The 19890-nt window shown below is 43.3% G+C and overlaps 1 protein-coding gene across 4 annotated transcripts in view; it reads right to left on the reverse strand.

Annotated features, from left to right (window-relative positions):
- The window catches only part of LOC308292257 (selection and upkeep of intraepithelial T-cells protein 1-like), an 89571-nt gene that overhangs the window by 68473 nt on the left and 1208 nt on the right, over positions 1-19890 (reverse strand). For all 4 annotated transcript variants that reach the window (XM_080734571.1, XM_080734569.1, XM_080734572.1 and 1 more), the window contains exons 2-3: positions 18061-18106; positions 14312-14341 (exon numbers count right to left, since the gene is read on the reverse strand). In XM_080734571.1, the coding sequence (XP_080590697.1) occupies positions 14312-14333 (22 nt within the window). In that variant the 5' untranslated portion in view covers positions 14334-14341; positions 18061-18106. The remainder of the gene's footprint in view (positions 1-14311; positions 14342-18060; positions 18107-19890) is intronic.

Raw genomic sequence — 19890 nt, forward strand, 5'->3', positions numbered from 1 at the left:
TGGAACCTGACGACGACCTAGACATGGCCAGCGAAGGACAAGAGCAGATCATCTCCATTTGCCTGGACGACATGGATGATGACAATCTTCTTGCTAATAACTCTGGAGATACAGGCTGTCCAGGCTGTGTCAGCGGCTGCCCAGCCTGTCCAGATGAGCACATTATTGATTTGCATAATAGCAAACACCCGGAGAACCAGATCTCTGGATATCTCCCAGAGGAAGATCGGAGTGGTGCCTCCACCCCGGCTCCAGTGGATCAACCAGCGGAGTCCTCTGTGCCCATTGCGGGTGCTGTCTGGAAGGTGGTGTTTCCCTCACTTCTGGGGGACCTCGCTGACGATGAAGACTACGAGATGCCCAGGATGCAGCTATATGGCATCAAAGGCAACAAGATCAACGACGATGCCCTGAAGGTTCCTCAAGTTTGGGAGCAGATCGCGGGCATCAGACGAGGACACCTGTCCAACAGAGAGCCGTTCCTGACACCTACTTGGGAAGACTACGTGTTACTGAAAGGCTACTCCATCAAGAGATTGGTGAACTATTCCCGCCTGATAGGAGACAACTGGCGCTCTATCGTGCCTGCATGTGTAACCATCTACAGGGTGATGGTGAGTTCTCTGCGTTACCAGGCGGGCCAAGTGTGGGCCACCATTGAAACTCAGGGATCAGGGCAGAATCGCTTTGGTTGCCTGGAAGCCATTTTGGGAACTCGCATAGTTCGAGGAAAATGGGAGAATGGACAAGCAGGAATCCGGGATGCCTACCGAGATCCTGCCATATACCCATCTGATGCTGTCGCAGCTGCCATTGAGGCGAAAGCACGAGAGGGGAGCCAGGGTGCCAAAGGGGGTGTTAGGGGCCCTGGGGCTCCGGCCCGGGACCCCAAGAAAGTGGCACCCAGGCCCTTCAAGCCGTACCAGCATGACAACCGCCACAAGGACCGTCAGCACCAGGAGAAGCGCAGAGGGTCTGTGGGATCAGAGAGACAGCCATCTCCAACTCCTGCTGTTGCTGACAAGGCTGACCGCCAAGCCATGCCGCCACCTCCATCTCCACCAGTTGCCCAGGTGCCCGTGGGCATGCCACAACTTGCATATTATCCGATGCAAGCAATACAACCCCTATATCCAAACCCAGGCTGCCCCCAGCCAGCTCCAGCCCCAGCTCCCACTCCACCTGTGACCTCTGCCCCCCAGGAGGGCAAGAGTGGGAAGCGAAAGGAGAAACGACACTACACTTCTCGCCGCTAGAAGAAGAAGCCAAGTAAAGTTATGTCCTGATATAATCCTTATATGTTAGTGTGGAAAAAGGGCATAAATATATATTGAAATACTTGGTTTAGTAGTATAAAATGCATATATACATTGTTGTTTGTGTAGAAAAGTTCTCATCATTTTATAATACATGAGAAGTAGGTTTTTAGTCAAAAGAGCTGCTGTTTTTCTCATATACTGTATGTAATGTGTGTTTGCAACAAACATGGGACATTCTCACAAGCACGAAAGTATGCCTTGGCACACTGCCAACACAGCTGCATCTACAAGACGCTCTCTGTCTGGGAAACCAACCTGGGACTGAGCGTGAGTGAGACAGGTGCCCGTCCCTCCCTAACGTTCGGGCCGTGCTGTTATCTCTTATCCGAGATAAGAGATATGACATCCTGGGGGAGAGCGTGTTTCCCAGAGGCTTCTGAAACTAGGGCGGACACTCCCCAATCTCGAATGAATAGGGGAGCCCTAGCCTCACCTTGACCGTCTCCATTGCGTCAGGCTGTGCATGAGAGGGCATGTACGTGCACAGATGCGTGACAACGTGTGTGTGCTAAAATATGTTCTGTGTGTAAATCACGTCACTGTGACTGCAACGGACTACTGTTTAAAAGAGAATGCTCCGTGTCTATTGTTCAGTGTTGTTTTTTAGTTGAGTTGTTGCAGCTATCCCCGGCCCGTTAGGGGTCGGGGATGGACCTGTTTGTACTTAGTGCAATTTCTGCACCACTTGTTCCTGTACTTAGAGAGAGTTTGACTCTGTTTAGTTAAGTACACATACTGTACTTCTTTTTGATTTTCATTACCAATTTCTGTATTGGTGAGCTTATAATTTGTAACTGTTTTTACTTCACTAAAGCTTTTTATTCACTTTTGCTTGGTGTCTGTCTGAAATCATTTTCTAGAGTTTACAACTTTTAAGGTTTTGACTTTTTAACTTCCCTTCGGGGAAGTTCCGCTTCCATGGGAAAGAGGTGTTAGCATCTCAGGGCACTAAAAGCAACTTCTGGCTGTTGGAGCTGAGTTAGACTTTTGGTAAGAATCAACAAGTATATTTTCTTAATTTAAAAAGTCTTTCACCTTCTCAGTGACTGACACTGCGCGTGCAGGTGTCAGTAGGGTATGCTTGGCAGACAATAAAATACAAATTCCCAACCCTAACCGGAAGGACAGTTTGTCCGCAGTGGGCTCTTTTGTATCAAATAAGTCAAGCTGCTTTTCTCCAAAAAACAGTCCCTGGGAGAAAGCTACAAGTTCAGACTCACACTTTACACTGTCTTTGTGGTTTTGCATTCTCCATTCAGACCTAAGGTCTACATTTCTAAAGTAAGGTGCATATCTTGGTCTCTAAAATAAATAGTCGCTGTAGAAAGTAATAATATTCACCAGTTAAAGAGGGTCTCATTGATAGCTCAGCTTTCATTCAGAGAAGTGTATTTATATTAGTGTTAAATAAGTATATGTAATGTAAATATGTAAATATGTATATGTATATGTGTAATAGTAGGTTTACACAAACAAGGAAGGTTATTAAAACTGTTTGTGAACTTACATAGGTTTACACAAATGGGAAACTATTTGTGAACTTAGTACACCTACATAGGTTTACACAAATGGGAAACTGTTTGTGAACTTAATACACTTAATGGGTTTACACAAATGAGAAATTGTTTGTGAACTTAAAGGTGTAGTGTAGTGTTAGTGACAGTGTTTCATTTTAAAAAGATCCGGTAACTTCTTGGGCTTAGGACCTGGGTAGGGTTCCGGGCGGCGTGAGGAGTACTTTAAAAGGTGGAAGAGTACTCAGTAACTCAAGCTCATTACATGGCGTCCCTGGGTGGATATTGATTGATTATTGATTATTGATTAGTAATTGATTAATTAAATTCGTGTCCACTGCCACATAAAGAATAGCCGAGAGACCCTTGGAATATAGTTATTTACTACGGAAGTAAAGGATAGTTAATATTATCAAGGCTTAAGTGTTTTTATTCACAAAACTCCCCAGAGCGTCGGAGATTTTGAACAGAGTGAAGTGGAGGTCTGTGAGCGCAGCAGACGGCCAGTAATCGGTATCTCCATCAGGAACTAGATAAACTAGCAGTTGAGAACATCTAATAATATTATAACGACTTTGCGACCAACCTAAGTTATTTGGGCATGGACTCCGCCAATCCCACCGCCGCAGACAACGCTCCCTCGGGAGCGGTCGGCGGGGCGAGCCCACATCGGCTCAGCTTAGGTTGGAGAACTCGGTAATAGTACATATTGACCAAGTTCGCAAGACCAGGTGAGCACTGAGAAATGGCCGAAGCTTCGGGTTGTAAACCCCTAGTTAGGAATGGAGAGGTTACGCCAGGCATGGGGCAGGTAACTGTTGGTTCTCGTAAGGAGATGCCCTTTGCCTTGGAGTTGCCAGACATGAAGTGTTGATCTGTGTAGCGCCAGGACGGTCCCCTCCAACTGGGGACAGTGGAGTTGGAAAGAGTGCCAGCGCCTGGTTAGGCGTATCCTATGGTGTGGTGAAGTTGGCCAGGGAAGGCTTCATGCAAGCCTCTCATTCGCCCTGGTGGCGAGGCCTTTACCTTTGGCCCCAAGGAGGGGCCCAGGGGATGTTGAGCATTGGTTTGCCCGCGGTGCTACGTCCTGTATGGACTGCATCGTCCTGGCAGCCTATCCTGTTATGGCCGCTGAAGCTGTGGTCAGATGTTCTTGCTCATGGTTGGGCATTGCCCTGGCCGAATGCAAATGCCAGAGGGGGTGTTAGGGGTCCTGACTGTGACCCCAAGAATATGGCCCCCCTGTCCTTTTAATCCATATGCACTATTTGTACTGCATAGAGAGAGAAATACATGCTTTTGCACACTGCTGACAAAGCTGATCTGTGTTCATGCATCCAGCTAGACAAGGTGGCCTTGAACTAGGGTGACACCTCAACACAGCTGGCCGGCACTAATGAGCTCTTATCTCTTATCTCTCAACGGGAGATATATTTCCCGTGGGAAGAGAGAGGAGGAACCCGGAGGGAGGGGCACCCCCTCCCTAGGGAGGAGCTGTGGCCTGAGGCTCTGTATATAAGGAGCTCCTCAGGCAAGCTCTCGTCACAAACGTCTGCTGACCATCATATGGGACACTTCTCAAACCTTCCTATTCTTTGTGGAGAATTGGAACCTGACGACGACCTAGACATGGCCAGCGAAGGACAAGAGCAGATCATCTCCATTTGCCTGGACGACATGGATGATGACAATCTTCTTGCTAATAACTCTGGAGATACAGGCTGTCCAGGCTGTGTCAGCGGCTGCCCAGCCTGTCCAGATGAGCACATTATTGATTTGCATAATAGCAAACACCCGGAGAACCAGATCTCTGGATATCTCCCAGAGGAAGATCGGAGTGGTGCCTCCACCCCGGCTCCAGTGGATCAACCAGCGGAGTCCTCTGTGCCCATTGCGGGTGCTGTCTGGAAGGTGGTGTTTCCCTCACTTCTGGGGGACCTCGCTGACGATGAAGACTACGAGATGCCCAGGATGCAGCTATATGGCATCAAAGGCAACAAGATCAACGACGATGCCCTGAAGGTTCCTCAAGTTTGGGAGCAGATCGCGGGCATCAGACGAGGACACCTGTCCAACAGAGAGCCGTTCCTGACACCTACTTGGGAAGACTACGTGTTACTGAAAGGCTACTCCATCAAGAGATTGGTGAACTATTCCCGCCTGATAGGAGACAACTGGCGCTCTATCGTGCCTGCATGTGTAACCATCTACAGGGTGATGGTGAGTTCTCTGCGTTACCAGGCGGGCCAAGTGTGGGCCACCATTGAAACTCAGGGATCAGGGCAGAATCGCTTTGGTTGCCTGGAAGCCATTTTGGGAACTCGCATAGTTCGAGGAAAATGGGAGAATGGACAAGCAGGAATCCGGGATGCCTACCGAGATCCTGCCATATACCCATCTGATGCTGTCGCAGCTGCCATTGAGGCGAAAGCACGAGAGGGGAGCCAGGGTGCCAAAGGGGGTGTTAGGGGCCCTGGGGCTCCGGCCCGGGACCCCAAGAAAGTGGCACCCAGGCCCTTCAAGCCGTACCAGCATGACAACCGCCACAAGGACCGTCAGCACCAGGAGAAGCGCAGAGGGTCTGTGGGATCAGAGAGACAGCCATCTCCAACTCCTGCTGTTGCTGACAAGGCTGACCGCCAAGCCATGCCGCCACCTCCATCTCCACCAGTTGCCCAGGTGCCCGTGGGCATGCCACAACTTGCATATTATCCGATGCAAGCAATACAACCCCTATATCCAAACCCAGGCTGCCCCCAGCCAGCTCCAGCCCCAGCTCCCACTCCACCTGTGACCTCTGCCCCCCAGGAGGGCAAGAGTGGGAAGCGAAAGGAGAAACGACACTACACTTCTCGCCGCTAGAAGAAGAAGCCAAGTAAAGTTATGTCCTGATATAATCCTTATATGTTAGTGTGGAAAAAGGGCATAAATATATATTGAAATACTTGGTTTAGTAGTATAAAATGCATATATACATTGTTGTTTGTGTAGAAAAGTTCTCATCATTTTATAATACATGAGAAGTAGGTTTTTAGTCAAAAGAGCTGCTGTTTTTCTCATATACTGTATGTAATGTGTGTTTGCAACAAACATGGGACATTCTCACAAGCACGAAAGTATGCCTTGGCACACTGCCAACACAGCTGCATCTACAAGACGCTCTCTGTCTGGGAAACCAACCTGGGACTGAGCGTGAGTGAGACAGGTGCCCGTCCCTCCCTAACGTTCGGGCCGTGCTGTTATCTCTTATCCGAGATAAGAGATATGACATCCTGGGGGAGAGCGTGTTTCCCAGAGGCTTCTGAAACTAGGGCGGACACTCCCCAATCTCGAATGAATAGGGGAGCCCTAGCCTCACCTTGACCGTCTCCATTGCGTCAGGCTGTGCATGAGAGGGCATGTACGTGCACAGATGCGTGACAACGTGTGTGTGCTAAAATATGTTCTGTGTGTAAATCACGTCACTGTGACTGCAACGGACTACTGTTTAAAAGAGAATGCTCCGTGTCTATTGTTCAGTGTTGTTTTTTAGTTGAGTTGTTGCAGCTATCCCCGGCCCGTTAGGGGTCGGGGATGGACCTGTTTGTACTTAGTGCAATTTCTGCACCACTTGTTCCTGTACTTAGAGAGAGTTTGACTCTGTTTAGTTAAGTACACATACTGTACTTCTTTTTGATTTTCATTACCAATTTCTGTATTGGTGAGCTTATAATTTGTAACTGTTTTTACTTCACTAAAGCTTTTTATTCACTTTTGCTTGGTGTCTGTCTGAAATCATTTTCTAGAGTTTACAACTTTTAAGGTTTTGACTTTTTAACTTCCCTTCGGGGAAGTTCCGCTTCCATGGGAAAGAGGTGTTAGCATCTCAGGGCACTAAAAGCAACTTCTGGCTGTTGGAGCTGAGTTAGACTTTTGGTAAGAATCAACAAGTATATTTTCTTAATTTAAAAAGTCTTTCACCTTCTCAGTGACTGACACTGCGCGTGCAGGTGTCAGTAGGGTATGCTTGGCAGACAATAAAATACAAATTCCCAACCCTAACCGGAAGGACAGTTTGTCCGCAGTGGGCTCTTTTGTATCAAATAAGTCAAGCTGCTTTTCTCCAAAAAACAGTCCCTGGGAGAAAGCTACAAGTTCAGACTCACACTTTACACTGTCTTTGTGGTTTTGCATTCTCCATTCAGACCTAAGGTCTACATTTCTAAAGTAAGGTGCATATCTTGGTCTCTAAAATAAATAGTCGCTGTAGAAAGTAATAATATTCACCAGTTAAAGAGGGTCTCATTGATAGCTCAGCTTTCATTCAGAGAAGTGTATTTATATTAGTGTTAAATAAGTATATGTAATGTAAATATGTAAATATGTATATGTATATGTGTAATAGTAGGTTTACACAAACAAGGAAGGTTATTAAAACTGTTTGTGAACTTACATAGGTTTACACAAATGGGAAACTATTTGTGAACTTAGTACACCTACATAGGTTTACACAAATGGGAAACTGTTTGTGAACTTAATACACTTAATGGGTTTACACAAATGAGAAATTGTTTGTGAACTTAAAGGTGTAGTGTAGTGTTAGTGACAGTGTTTCATTTTAAAAAGATCCGGTAACTTCTTGGGCTTAGGACCTGGGTAGGGTTCCGGGCGGCGTGAGGAGTACTTTAAAAGGTGGAAGAGTACTCAGTAACTCAAGCTCATTACAAGTACATAGCCTTATTGTTTGTTTTGTGTGTTCACCAGTTTGACGGTGTTGTGAAATAAAACATCAGTAAACCGAACATACTGCCTCATCAATGCTGAAAGGAGTGAAACATTCCATATAGTTACATTGTTTGACAGCACAATCATCAGTGTATTTTGGATTCATCATGTCAAACGATTTAACCACTTCTGTGTTCTGTCAATATTTAAAGTTGACCTCTCATTCTGCACTTGGTCTGCTCAAACCTGTCAATACTTAATAAAGCTGACCTTTCATTCTGTACTTAGTCTGCTCTTTTTCCCCTCTACACCAAAGCTCTTTGCCGGAAATAGCTGATCTACAAGCTCACAACAGTGTTGTGAGCTTGTTCTCAGAATATGGATACAGAATATGTTACTATAAAAGTTTGGAGGACCCCCTAGGGACCTAGGGCTATATATGTAATTGTTAAATTAATACATTTTCTGCACTACTGGTCTATTTCTGAATATAATCTATGTTTAATTTGTTATGTCATTTATATAATTTTGGCCTGACATTACCTATTCTGGACACTAGATGGTGGTATTGCATTTGGTAATAGTCTGGACGGTATTTCACAATGTTTGCAGTAGAAAGAGGATGTGATGTCATATCCACGCGCCAGTATTGAAAATATGTTGAGAAATCATCTGTTAAAAAGAAAGCATGGAGTTCTAGTTCTTAACTACAATGGACAACATGGCTAGATATTATAATATAGCTGCTTGCCCACTGCCCAGGCTGAAACATCACATGGAGATGATCATCGTGACTTTTCCTCTACAAAATACAGACGACAGACCTCTCTATCTGCCAGGATATAGGAACTATATAGTCTTGTCTCACTGTGCGTGACTGTGAAAGAAGAACCATTTCTCCACCAGCCCAAGGTAAGACTGAGACAGAGTCAGATCATGCTTTTATAAACCCTATTATATTAAGCCCAAAATGGTTCTGCCGCCGTGTAGAACCGACCCGCTTTTAACTTGGAAAAAATGCATAATTTGCCCGCAAATAACCGATTTTTCCGGCCGCGCTTTGCGCGGCCACAGGGCGGCGCTATACTACCTGGCACAGGGCGCAATATACATACCAACCGCCACTGGTAGAGGTATCTCGTGTCCCTCTGCGGACCGGCGTAAACAAAGCTGCTGAAGCAAGCTATTTCCTGAAGAGAAGCAAGATGCACTGTGATTGGCCGGTAGTGTATCATGTGTGTATGATCTGCAATGTGATTGGCCAACGTATACACAACGTATACGGATGATGCAGATGACGTCATTTTGCCGGGAAAGTAGAAAACATATAAAGAAAGGGCTTTTGGGGCTGAAATTAACGGAGTGGGGGTTCTAAAACTTTAGCGATTTAATAGTTAGGACAATTTTAAGATATGTTTTATAAAAAAAGTTACATAGTAACCTGTAGCCAAGGTATGGCAGCATAGTAACCTGTAGCCAAGCTATGGCAGCTGCTGCCATAGCTTGTAACTTGTAGCCAAGGTATGGCAGCAGCTGCCATACCTTGGCTACAAGTTACATAGTAACCTGTAGCCAAGGTATGGCAGCATAGTAGCCAAGGTATGGCAGCTGCTGCCATACCTTGGCTACAGGTTACTATGCTGCCATACCTTGGCTACAGGTTACTATGCTGCCATACCTTGGCTACAGGTTACTATGCTGCCATACCTTGGCTACAGGTTACTATGCTGCCATACCTTGGCTACAGGTTACTATGCTGCCATACCTTGGCTACAGGTTACATAGTAACCTGTAGCCAAGCTATGGCAGCTAGGGTTGCCAACTCCCAGAGACTCAAATAAGGGACACCTTCTGGCCGCCCGCCGAAGGTGGGTGGCCGAAAAAATATATATATTTTGAGGGGGGTCAACAGACTCAACACGCCTGAAATGCATAGAAAACTGCATTTTGGCACAGTCACAGACACTCAGAGAGTTATACCTACGGTACAGTCACAGACACTCAGACAGTTATACCTACAGTATAACACACAATACATTACAAACACAACAGGTCTTACATCTGCATCAGGCTACATCTGCATCAGGTTACACTTACTGTAACATTGCATACATATCATAATCATAAGGAAATTAAATGCTTCAACCATACACCAGATATAGCCTATAATAAACCCATCATCCCATGGCTTGCCATGTAGACCTACATTTTACTAAGATACACTTCAACTGAGGCATATGGCCTACTGTACATAGTCTAACACTGGTCCCCAAACACTGGGTCCCATTTGTGAGTCACAGAATTATTTTTATGGGTCCTTTAATTTTTTGTTTCCTACATTTTGTTTTCATGATTTAGTAATTTTATGAATAACTCAAATGGAAATCTAAGACATTCCATAAATTGGAAAACACATATATAAGAAGTAGTGAAAATAGCCGATCTACAAGCTCACAACAGCTGTGCATAGTGATGTGTTGTGAGCTTGTAGATCTGCTATTTTCACTAGTTTGGGTAAATGTTTCATTTCTCTTTTGGTCTTGGGCTAAAATGTTTTGGAACCACTGGTCAACAATATACTGCTACAGAGAAAGGGGGAACAAGTAATCTGCTTGGAGCTCTTCAACATCCAGATTCTCAAGAACCCATAGTATTATAGCATTTTGCCACATACAGAGTACAGAGTACAGAGTATGGTACAGACACACAGACACACACAGCTCACCTGCTGCAGATGAGACTCATTCTTCTCAGTCCCACAGTTTTGGGGCAAAACGAGCTTTGTCTTACAAACCTCATCTCACATGCAGGTACTAATTTTCGGTAGAGAAATGTTAGTTGCAACTTTAGTTTTGTGTCGCCCGCGCTGGCTCGCATTCAACAACGCACAGCAGCAGAGTTCATGTTACACAAGGACTGGCGCAGCACGCACGTACGTGACGAGGCACCCCCAGGGTCCTAGAGCCCTTCACATACAGCACACAGGCAGACGATGCCTGGCGCACGCACAGAAAAATATATATTTTATGTGCATAGTCCCTTTACCGGGACAAGCGACGTCCCTTACGGGACGCGCCTCTTTCAGTCAGAATACGGGGCGTCCCGGCCAATACGGGACGGTTGGCAACCCTAATGGCAGCTGCTGCCATACTTGGCTACAGGTTACTATGCTGCCGCAGCTGCTGCCATACCTTGGCTACAGGTTACTATGCTGCCATACCTTGGCTACAGGTTACTATGCTGCCATACCTTGGCTACAGGTTACATAGTAACCTGTAGCCAAGCTATGGCAGCTGCTGCCATACCTTTATCATGAAGTAACCTGTAGCCAAGCTATGGCAGCTGCTGCCATACCTTGGCTACAAGTTACATAGTAACCTGTAGCCAAGCTATGGCAGCTGCTGCCATACCTTGCCATACTGAATTGATGCCTCTGGCTTCCGCTCTACTGTGTTATATTATTATTATTATTATATTATATTATAATATAACCTGATTGGAGTGGTAAGGGCACGGACAAGCTGTAAACAATAACAAATATGGTTTGACCCTAAAATAATTGCATAATTGCAACGGCTTTCTCAATGGTTTGTTGTATAGGGTCAGGTGTACTTGATAACACATCAAAAGTTGTCTACTAAAGTCTGACCACTAAAAAGGTCTAATTTTCAAGATGGCCTCCTTAAGATGTTCCTGAAAAGACCGTTACTTTACTCCTTCATTATTCATTAGGGGTGTAACGATACATTTTAATAGTGATTCGATACATATCACGATACATGGTTGACGATACGATACATGGACGATACTGGTTCATTCATGGCGATACGATACGATTCGATTCAATGATTTAAAATCTATATAGTAACTATTTAACAAAGAAATTAAATCTGTGTGAAAGGTGTGGATAGTGCAGGTTTTTATGGGAAACATGTATTATTATGGATATAAATAAGTAAACACAGTGATTATCTGCCATTGTATATTGACAAACCTGCACATTGAGATGAACCCAGAGATTACACATTTATTGATCGACCAGTGTAGCTATATGGAAAGGAAAAGTTATTAAACCCATCCTTTTATTTATTTTTTTCTTCTTAAAAATGCTAAATAGGTGCACAGGTAGGTATCCACTAAACAATTTGAACTAGAAGTATAAGTTTATACGTATAAAAAATGGTCTATCAGAGGTATAGATATGCAAGTTTTTTAGACGTCTAAACTTAGACTAGACGTCTAATATACGTCTAATAGACGTCTAAGTTTATACCTGGGTTAAATTTAGACATCTAATAGACGTCTATATTTAGACCTTAACGGCCGGACGTCTATTAGAAGTCTAAATTTAGACCCAGGTATAAACTTAGACGTCTATTAGACGTATATTAGACGTCTAGTCTAAGTTTAGACCTATAAAAAACTTGCATATCTATACCATTTTTATACGTATAAACTTAGACCTCTTGTATAAGTTTAGACGTATATTAGACGTCTAATATACCTCAAAATGTTTGCTGGGTAGTATCGATACAATCCATTCTTTGCACAGCCGATTCGATACGATACAAATTCAAACGATACGATTTGATTTTAGCTGTTTTCATTTCGATATACTTCGATTTTTCGAATTTGATATTCCCAATCACAAGAGATCTGGTGGGAGGGGTTGTGTTTGACTTGTGTACACAACATTCCCTCCTCCCCCTCCCCTCTGTGACATGCACCAAACAGGTCATTGTCTTTGATGTTTCATTGATTAGAGAGAATCACTTACGAGCTATCGACACTTGTAGTTCTAGCTCTTCTGAAGTTCAAAGGAGGCAATTAAGAACTCTGGTGAGCCACCCCTCCCTCCACTGTTTCTGTTGATTTTCAAAAGTTAGACGCACCCCTCGTCCGTCTTGCATTGATTTCATTGGTCGGTTAGCCAAGAAGCCGAATCAAGAGACACGTCATATGACACCTCCAGACCAAGAGAAGCAGTCCACTCAGAGAGTGGGCGGGTCTATTGGCTGGAGCCAGGCAAAGGCATTGTGGCCCTCTGGAGTGAGTGTGAAAATGTAGTGCATGGCCCTCTCCATCATCAAAGTTGCCCACCCCTGGTCTAGGCTATCTATTATAGAGGGCTGCAGTGTTAGCTAGTTTAATATATAGGTGAGTCTTCAGTCCACGGCGAAAGCTAGCGAGTGAGTCCGCACTTAGAACAACGGACTCACTCGCTAGCTTTCGCCGTGGACTGAAGACTCACCTTTTCAGACTCCACCTAAACCCTTAGCACTACAGTAAAATCAATGACCATACATGAAGCTAGTTAGCATTTGTTTTAGTTTTTTAGATTTTTAGAACTTTGATTTTATTGTGTTTTTTCTAAATAGATATCCATTTGCATTTGTTATATTGCTGTTGATGTACTGACATATTATCTTGTTTATTATTGTGATGTTGTTATCTGCTTATTGTAAGTCGCTTTGGATTAAAAGCGTCTGCTAAATGCCTAAACTGTAAACTGTAATATATGGAATAGATGGAATATTAACAACAAAATGTGCATTGACTTTGTGACGTGATTATTAATCAAAACCCACAATAGATCATGTGTAAGAAGAACTCATGTGATTTTCTGGTCCGAGAAGCATACTGAGCAACGTCGTAAGTCGACCACTTGACGGCGCCGTTTGACCAGACTTTAACCTCACTGATGAAGTGACGGTAAGCAGCTGTGTCAAAATGCTTCACTCCATTCAACACAGAAACTCTGTTTATGTTGTTTAGCTTCAAATAGTTTAGTAATGTTTACATCAAACTGTGCTGCTAAAAGCTGCTGTAGGACGTGTTGCTGTCCTTGAGCTGAAGACAGGACTTGTTGTTGGAAAGACTTCATGTTTATGAGGTAAGGTTTGATATTAAACTACTTTATCACTGCATTTATGCAACAATAACAATGAATCAAGTAATCAAAGTCTTAGCAGTAAAAATCTATTCAACCACCTCTATTTGAAGCAGGGTTTAGACAATACAATATTAATATTGTGTTATTGAGGCGGAAGTGTCAAAATGACACATATTTAGCTGTATAATTACACCCAGTTAGGATGATTGATTGATTGGTTGATTGATTCATTGGTTGATTGATTCATTGATTAATTGATTCATTGATTGATTGATTGATTGATTGAATACTTTATTAACAGTTTGCAGATACAGTCAGGCCTGCAGAGAAGTACAGTTCAATACAAGGTCTAATAAACTCCCACTAAACAATGTCCGTCTATTATACGTCTAGGCTAAATTTATACCGAATTTAGCCCGGCTCTTTTTGGTATATTTTTAGACCGAATCTAGACCTTTGAATTTTAAAACATTATTCACTAAATATTGATTAATAAAACAATTGTACGTTACATATATGATCTCCAACTGTCGGATTGATATATTGATATATGTACACTAGTTTATATTTAGACGTCTAATATAGGTATATTTTTAGCCCGAATCTAGACCTTTGAATTTTAAACCATTAACGCGCAGCAAATTTTGGACGGGGGCTCATTTTACCAGGCGTTCATCCGCGGCGGCTCACTTTACCGCGGTGAAAAACGCTGTTGTCGTCTGAACAGAAGGCCTATCTGACTTTTCTTTTTGCGGAATTCTCGTTGCCAAAACGCAGTGTGAACGGCGCCTGAAACACTTCTCTCTCTCCACCCCAACTGTCAACAGTTAATTTATCATGAAGTAACAAACAGTGTTGTGACGCATGGTTTTGTGACCTACCTGGACGTCTGGACTGTGCCATGTTGATCACTACAGTATATAAAGAAAAATATACATATCAGAATATTGTTTTAGCTATGAATAATATCATCATTATTTGCAGTTAATTAAAACCCAAACAGACCTGTGCGGGTGTTACTGACTCTACACGACGACAGCCAAAGTTGAAGTGAAAATATTCACCTCAGAAACTCCCAGCCACTGAGGGTTGGCTTATTACCCAGAATGCAATAGCCGATCTACAAGCTCACAACACCATCGAATCACCACGTGTTGTGTGCTTGTAGATCGCCTATTTTTACTGGTTGTTTCTTTCCGAGAATGTGCAGAAAAGCTACTCAAGTAAAAGTACTCAGAAATATTCTGTTAGGGTGCCCACACACCAAAATACCTAGAGTGGAATCCGCCAATACGTTTCAATGAGAATGGAGCGTTTTTTTGCCAGTAGAGGATTTCTGCAAAAAACGCTACATTCTCATTGAAATGCATTGACGGAACGTGGATTCCACTCTCATAGGTATTTTGGTGTGAGGGCACCCTTAGAAGTAAAAGCCCTGTATTCAAAATGTGTACTAAAGTAGAAGTACTCATAGAAAGTCCTTTTTTCACAAGATTCTTGGAAAACGTTTGACTCATTTGAAAACTTTAGTAGCCTATTTTTACTTTGGCATTTTAAATTAGTTTGTATTTACTTTTCTAACAGCTAAACAATAAGTAAAAAAACATATAAACAAGCTCACATGGCATGTAGCTTGTAGATCAGCTGTTTTCACGACTTTTGTAGTCGTTTTTAAATTAATTTTAAACAACAAAGTTTTAATTAATTAACAAAGTGAAGTCACTTTAATGCAGTGCTGTGTGTGTGTGTGTGTGTGTGTGTGTGTGTGTGTGTGTGTGTGTGTGTGTGTGTGTGTGTGTGTGTGTGTGTGTGTGTGTGTGTGTGTGTGTGTGTGTGTGTGCATGCGTGTGTTTGTCTAACAGGAAGTGCATGGTGGGCAGAGCGTGTTCTTGAGTCTACTTCCTGCAAGTGCTGAGCTCATGAACATATAAGGAGACAGAGCCGATTATCAAATCAAATACTTGGGGACTTGGACTTCCCTCCTTGGGAGTTCAGACTAGTAAGTTCTCCTTGGGAGAAGGGACTTCCGAGGACGGGAGGATGGGAGGAGGGTAGTTCTGCTATTGGAATAGCAGCATACTCAATGACGTCACCGTCTCAGCTTGCTTCAGTTCAGGGCATTCCACTGCATGTTTCTGTGAATAGGTCTTTATATTCTGGGCAGATCTACAAGTTGGACGCATTCATAGCAGTAGATCTGTTCTTTTGTTCCAACAGAGGATAAAATGTGCTCACTCAACAGTCATTGTGCACTTTACAAATAAACATATATTAGAAAAAATAAAATAAAACACAACACTGGCTCTGTTCTTTAATTCCTTTTTCCAAATGTCAACCATCCTATCTAGTATCTACTGTTATACAGTATAATGTTTTTTAATAAGCGTATAGAAATGTGCATATGAATAACCAACAGTAAAAAAAGATGTGGACATTTGCACATACTGTAGTGTAGATGTAGTAAACACACTGTGTTTAATAGAAACTACAGCCTCCATGTTGGGTCAGTTTCATCATTAGAACAGTGTTTAATAGAAACTACATCCTCCATGTTGGGTCAGTTTCATCATTAGAACAGTGTTTAATAGAAACTACACATCATCCTCCATCTTGGCTCAGTAGACTAGAGGTTGGTGGGAAGCTAAGTACATTTAATTGATTATGCTTTTTCGTAATGTTGTTTTTCTTTTAATCTGCATTAGGTTACTTAATTCTAGTCTACACAATAAAAAATGTATCCGAATTGTTAAGGCTAATCCATACTCTCTCCGAAACTGAACTTTTCGTGGGAAAGGTCCGGTTCAACTACAAAATGACGTCACTCGGAACTTCTGAAAAGCAAATTCCGCTAATTAGAGTTCGGAAAGCTGCCTGTCTGCCTGTCTGCCTGCCTGCCTGCCTGCCTGCCTGCCTGCCTGCCTGCCTGCCTGCCTGCCTGCCTCTCTCTCTGTCGGTCTGTCTGTCTGCATATCACCTGTGTTGTAGTGCTAAATTTGGAAGTGGGGGGACGCCCCACACACGCATGTGCACGCATGTCGGTGTGTGTGCACGCGATGGGGTTGTGTGTCTAATTGTATGCTGGCGTCGCCGGTTCGATTCCCGATCCGGACGACCTTTGCCACATGTCATTCCCCTTCTCTCTCCCCATTTCCTGTCAGTCTACTGTCCTGTCAAATAAAGGCATAAAAAGCCCAAAAACAAATCTTAAAAAAAGAAAAAAAAAAAAAAGAAATAGCCTTGATATAGACCAGTGGTAGAGCTTGGAATTTCATTGGGCCGGGCTCAATTTGTCACGTATATGTCGGGCTTTGGGTTGGTTCGGGCTTTTATAATCCGGTAGGCAAGCACAGCACAGGTCGGATTATTATTTTTTTTGAAGTGAAACATTACTTTTTTAATAATTGAATGAATATTGCAATTTTATGCAAATTGTTCTTCTGCCTCTAAATCATACATGCAAAGTCACACGTTCATGGCATTTGGCAAAGATGTAGAGGGTCAGTCCAAGTATCACTGAAACCAATCTTATTCCAATTGGCCAAAGGGGGGCGCTATACGAAGCATTTGAAAATTCAAACTTTAAACAGGCATAAGTCATGCCTCGTTTTGTTTAAAGACATACAACTTGCTTACACGCGTGCCTTGACTCAAGTGGAAGACATCTGTGTCTTTGTTAAGTAAGCTCCGCCCTTAGATTTTCCGCCATTTTGAGCAGTTTGTAAAACCCTTAAACCCACTTTTATTCTGGAATTTACGTGTCACGTGCACAGAACTTTTTTTACATGAACTTTTTTTTTAATTGAAACATTCTTTTTTTAATAATTCAATTAATATTGTAGTTTTATGCAAATTATGCTTCTGCCTCTAAAACGTAAACGCAAAGTCACATTTTCATGATGAAATAGTGTAGAGGGTTAGTTAAAATATCACTGAAACCAATCTTACCCCAAATGGCCAAAGGGGGGCGCTATATAATTTTGAGCAGTTTGTAAAACGCTTAAACCCGTTTTAAGCCTGGGATTTTTGAGCAATTTGCATGAAACATTCTACACACAATCTAAGGACCTTTATCTAACATGCCTATGAAGTGCACAATCTTTTAAAAATAATATTAATAATAATAAATATAGCTGCAAGCAGCGATAAAGTGGCCAAAAACACCTAAAATCATGAACACAGCCTGTGATATGCGTGAAATTTTGCAAGCACATTCCCACTAGGTCAAGGAACAGATGCCACCCTTCCATAGGTGGCGCGTGAGCCAAACGTGCTATATGTTGGAATGGGAGACTAATTAATAATGTATTAATTAGTGTATTCCTAACACACCCAGTATAACCACATCTGAGCACATGTCATAAAGGCCAAATAAAAACATTATGATTATAAAAGCCGTTTGAGATGTTTATAGATTAGAATTTTTACACACATGCTGCCAAATAATAATTAATTTCACTGCGCAAGTGTAGGTCATTTCAATTAAGCTCTCAGTCAGCGTCTGAACAGAGCTGAGCAGCTCCCTTTTTTAAAGTTAAACTATAGGCTATAACATGACATAGGCTATGGAATGGATCTTCAGCCAAGCAGTTGTGAATGAAAACGTAGGCATGCTCGTTCTTATTGTCCTCACCTCAAAGTAAACGCTGGAGTATTTCTTCAAATTGACTGGATCCAACCTGGAAGAGGTAACATCCAGGTCTTTATGCTTTCAATTCAATTCAATTTTATTAAAGTGTCAAATCATAACAAGTTATCTCAAGACACTTTACAAAGGCTAAAGAGCCATGAGAGAGAGAGAGAGGGGAGGGGGAGGCAGAGGGGGGAGAGAGGGAGAGACAAGGGAAAGGGGGAGAGACAAGGGAAAGGGGGGAGGGAGGGAGAGACAAGGGAAAGGGGGAGGGAGGGAGAGACAAGGGAAAGGGGGAGAGACAAGGGAAAGGGGGGAGGGAGGGACAAGGGAAAGGGGGAGGGAGGGAGAGACAAGGGAAAGGGGGAGGGAGGGAGAGACAAGGGAAAGGGGGGAGGGAGGGAGAGACAAGGGAAAGGGGGGAGGGAGGGAGAGACAAGGGAAAGGGGGGAGGGAGGGAGAGACAAGGGAAAGGGGGGAGGGAGGGAGGGAGAGACAAGGGAAAGGGGGGAGGGAGGGAGAGACAAGGGAAAGGGGGGAGGGAGGGAGAGACAAGGGAAAGGGGGGAGGGGGGTAATAATACATTTTATTTGTAGCAAACTTTATGTTAAATCTAAGGCTGGAACTTTAACTGATTAATTGCGATTAATTAATTACAGAAAATTTACGTGATTAAAAAAAATTAACACATTTTAATTGCACTTAGTTTTTGCACCACAGAACCTTCAGTTTCAGGCATACCGATCATAGCGACGCACCAACCAAGAAGAGACAACAAACGCAAAGGGAGTAGTAGCCAATCAGAGCGCTTTGCTTGGCCCAGTGGATGCGAAATTTAGATAAAAAAAACTCACTTGTTGATTCACTCGTACAACAAAATGTGTTTTACTTGAAAAAAAAAATGCTTCTCAGGTCAGGTCAAATATCGATGTGTGATTACAATGCCATTAATTGCAATTAATTAATCACAGAGCCTGTAATTAATTAGATTACATTTTTTAATTGCATCCCAGCCCTAGTTAAATCTCAAAGTGCTACATTCAAAAGGTCAGAGAAACAAAGCTAAACACATTAAAACGGACCAAGGAAACCTGTATAAGGTAACCTTAGAACAGTGCACAGTTTCACACCTTTATTAAATACAAATCAGAAAAGCATTAGAAGCACATGGTGATTACTCATTATTACACAACTCTGTTTCTGAGTCTCTCTAGACCTTGGAGGGGGAGTGGAGGGGGATGCACACGCACACACACACACACACACACACACACACACACACACACACACACACACACACACACACGCGATCTGCATGTGCGGTGCGCGTGTGCATGTGGAGGATGCACACAAACACACACACACGATCTGCATGTGCGGCGCGTGTGTGCGTGGGGAGGGCAGTGGGTGGGGGGGCACACGCACACACATACACAGGTGCTGCATGCGTGTGTGTGTGTGTAGGGGGGGAAGGGGAGGGGTGGGGTGGGGTGGTGAGGGAAGGGGGGTGGGGGAGAGAACCCGAGCAGAACCTGTACCCGTGAGGCACCCCCTCGAGAGAACCCGAGCTGATACCTCACAGATCCGAGGCCCCCACCCTGACCAGATGTCAACTGGTTCAGTATTGTTTTCTTCTTCTTCTTTTTACAGATCATTTTGATCGTAGCCAAAAACGTTAAATTGTAAAATACCTTACACTACATTCACAAACATGAAATACTCAAAGGAAACCACACCCTACTGCTTCTCTTTCACAGTTTCATCTTCCTCTAAACCAGGTGGTTTCCAGTAAACTGGTGAAGTAGTTCCACCATAGAGGATATAAAATAAACC

The sequence above is a fragment of the Nannobrachium achirus genome (assembly GCF_963921795.1).
Source record: "Nannobrachium achirus genome assembly, chromosome: 10".
In the NCBI taxonomy this organism is placed as follows: Eukaryota; Metazoa; Chordata; class Actinopteri; order Myctophiformes; family Myctophidae; genus Nannobrachium; species Nannobrachium achirus.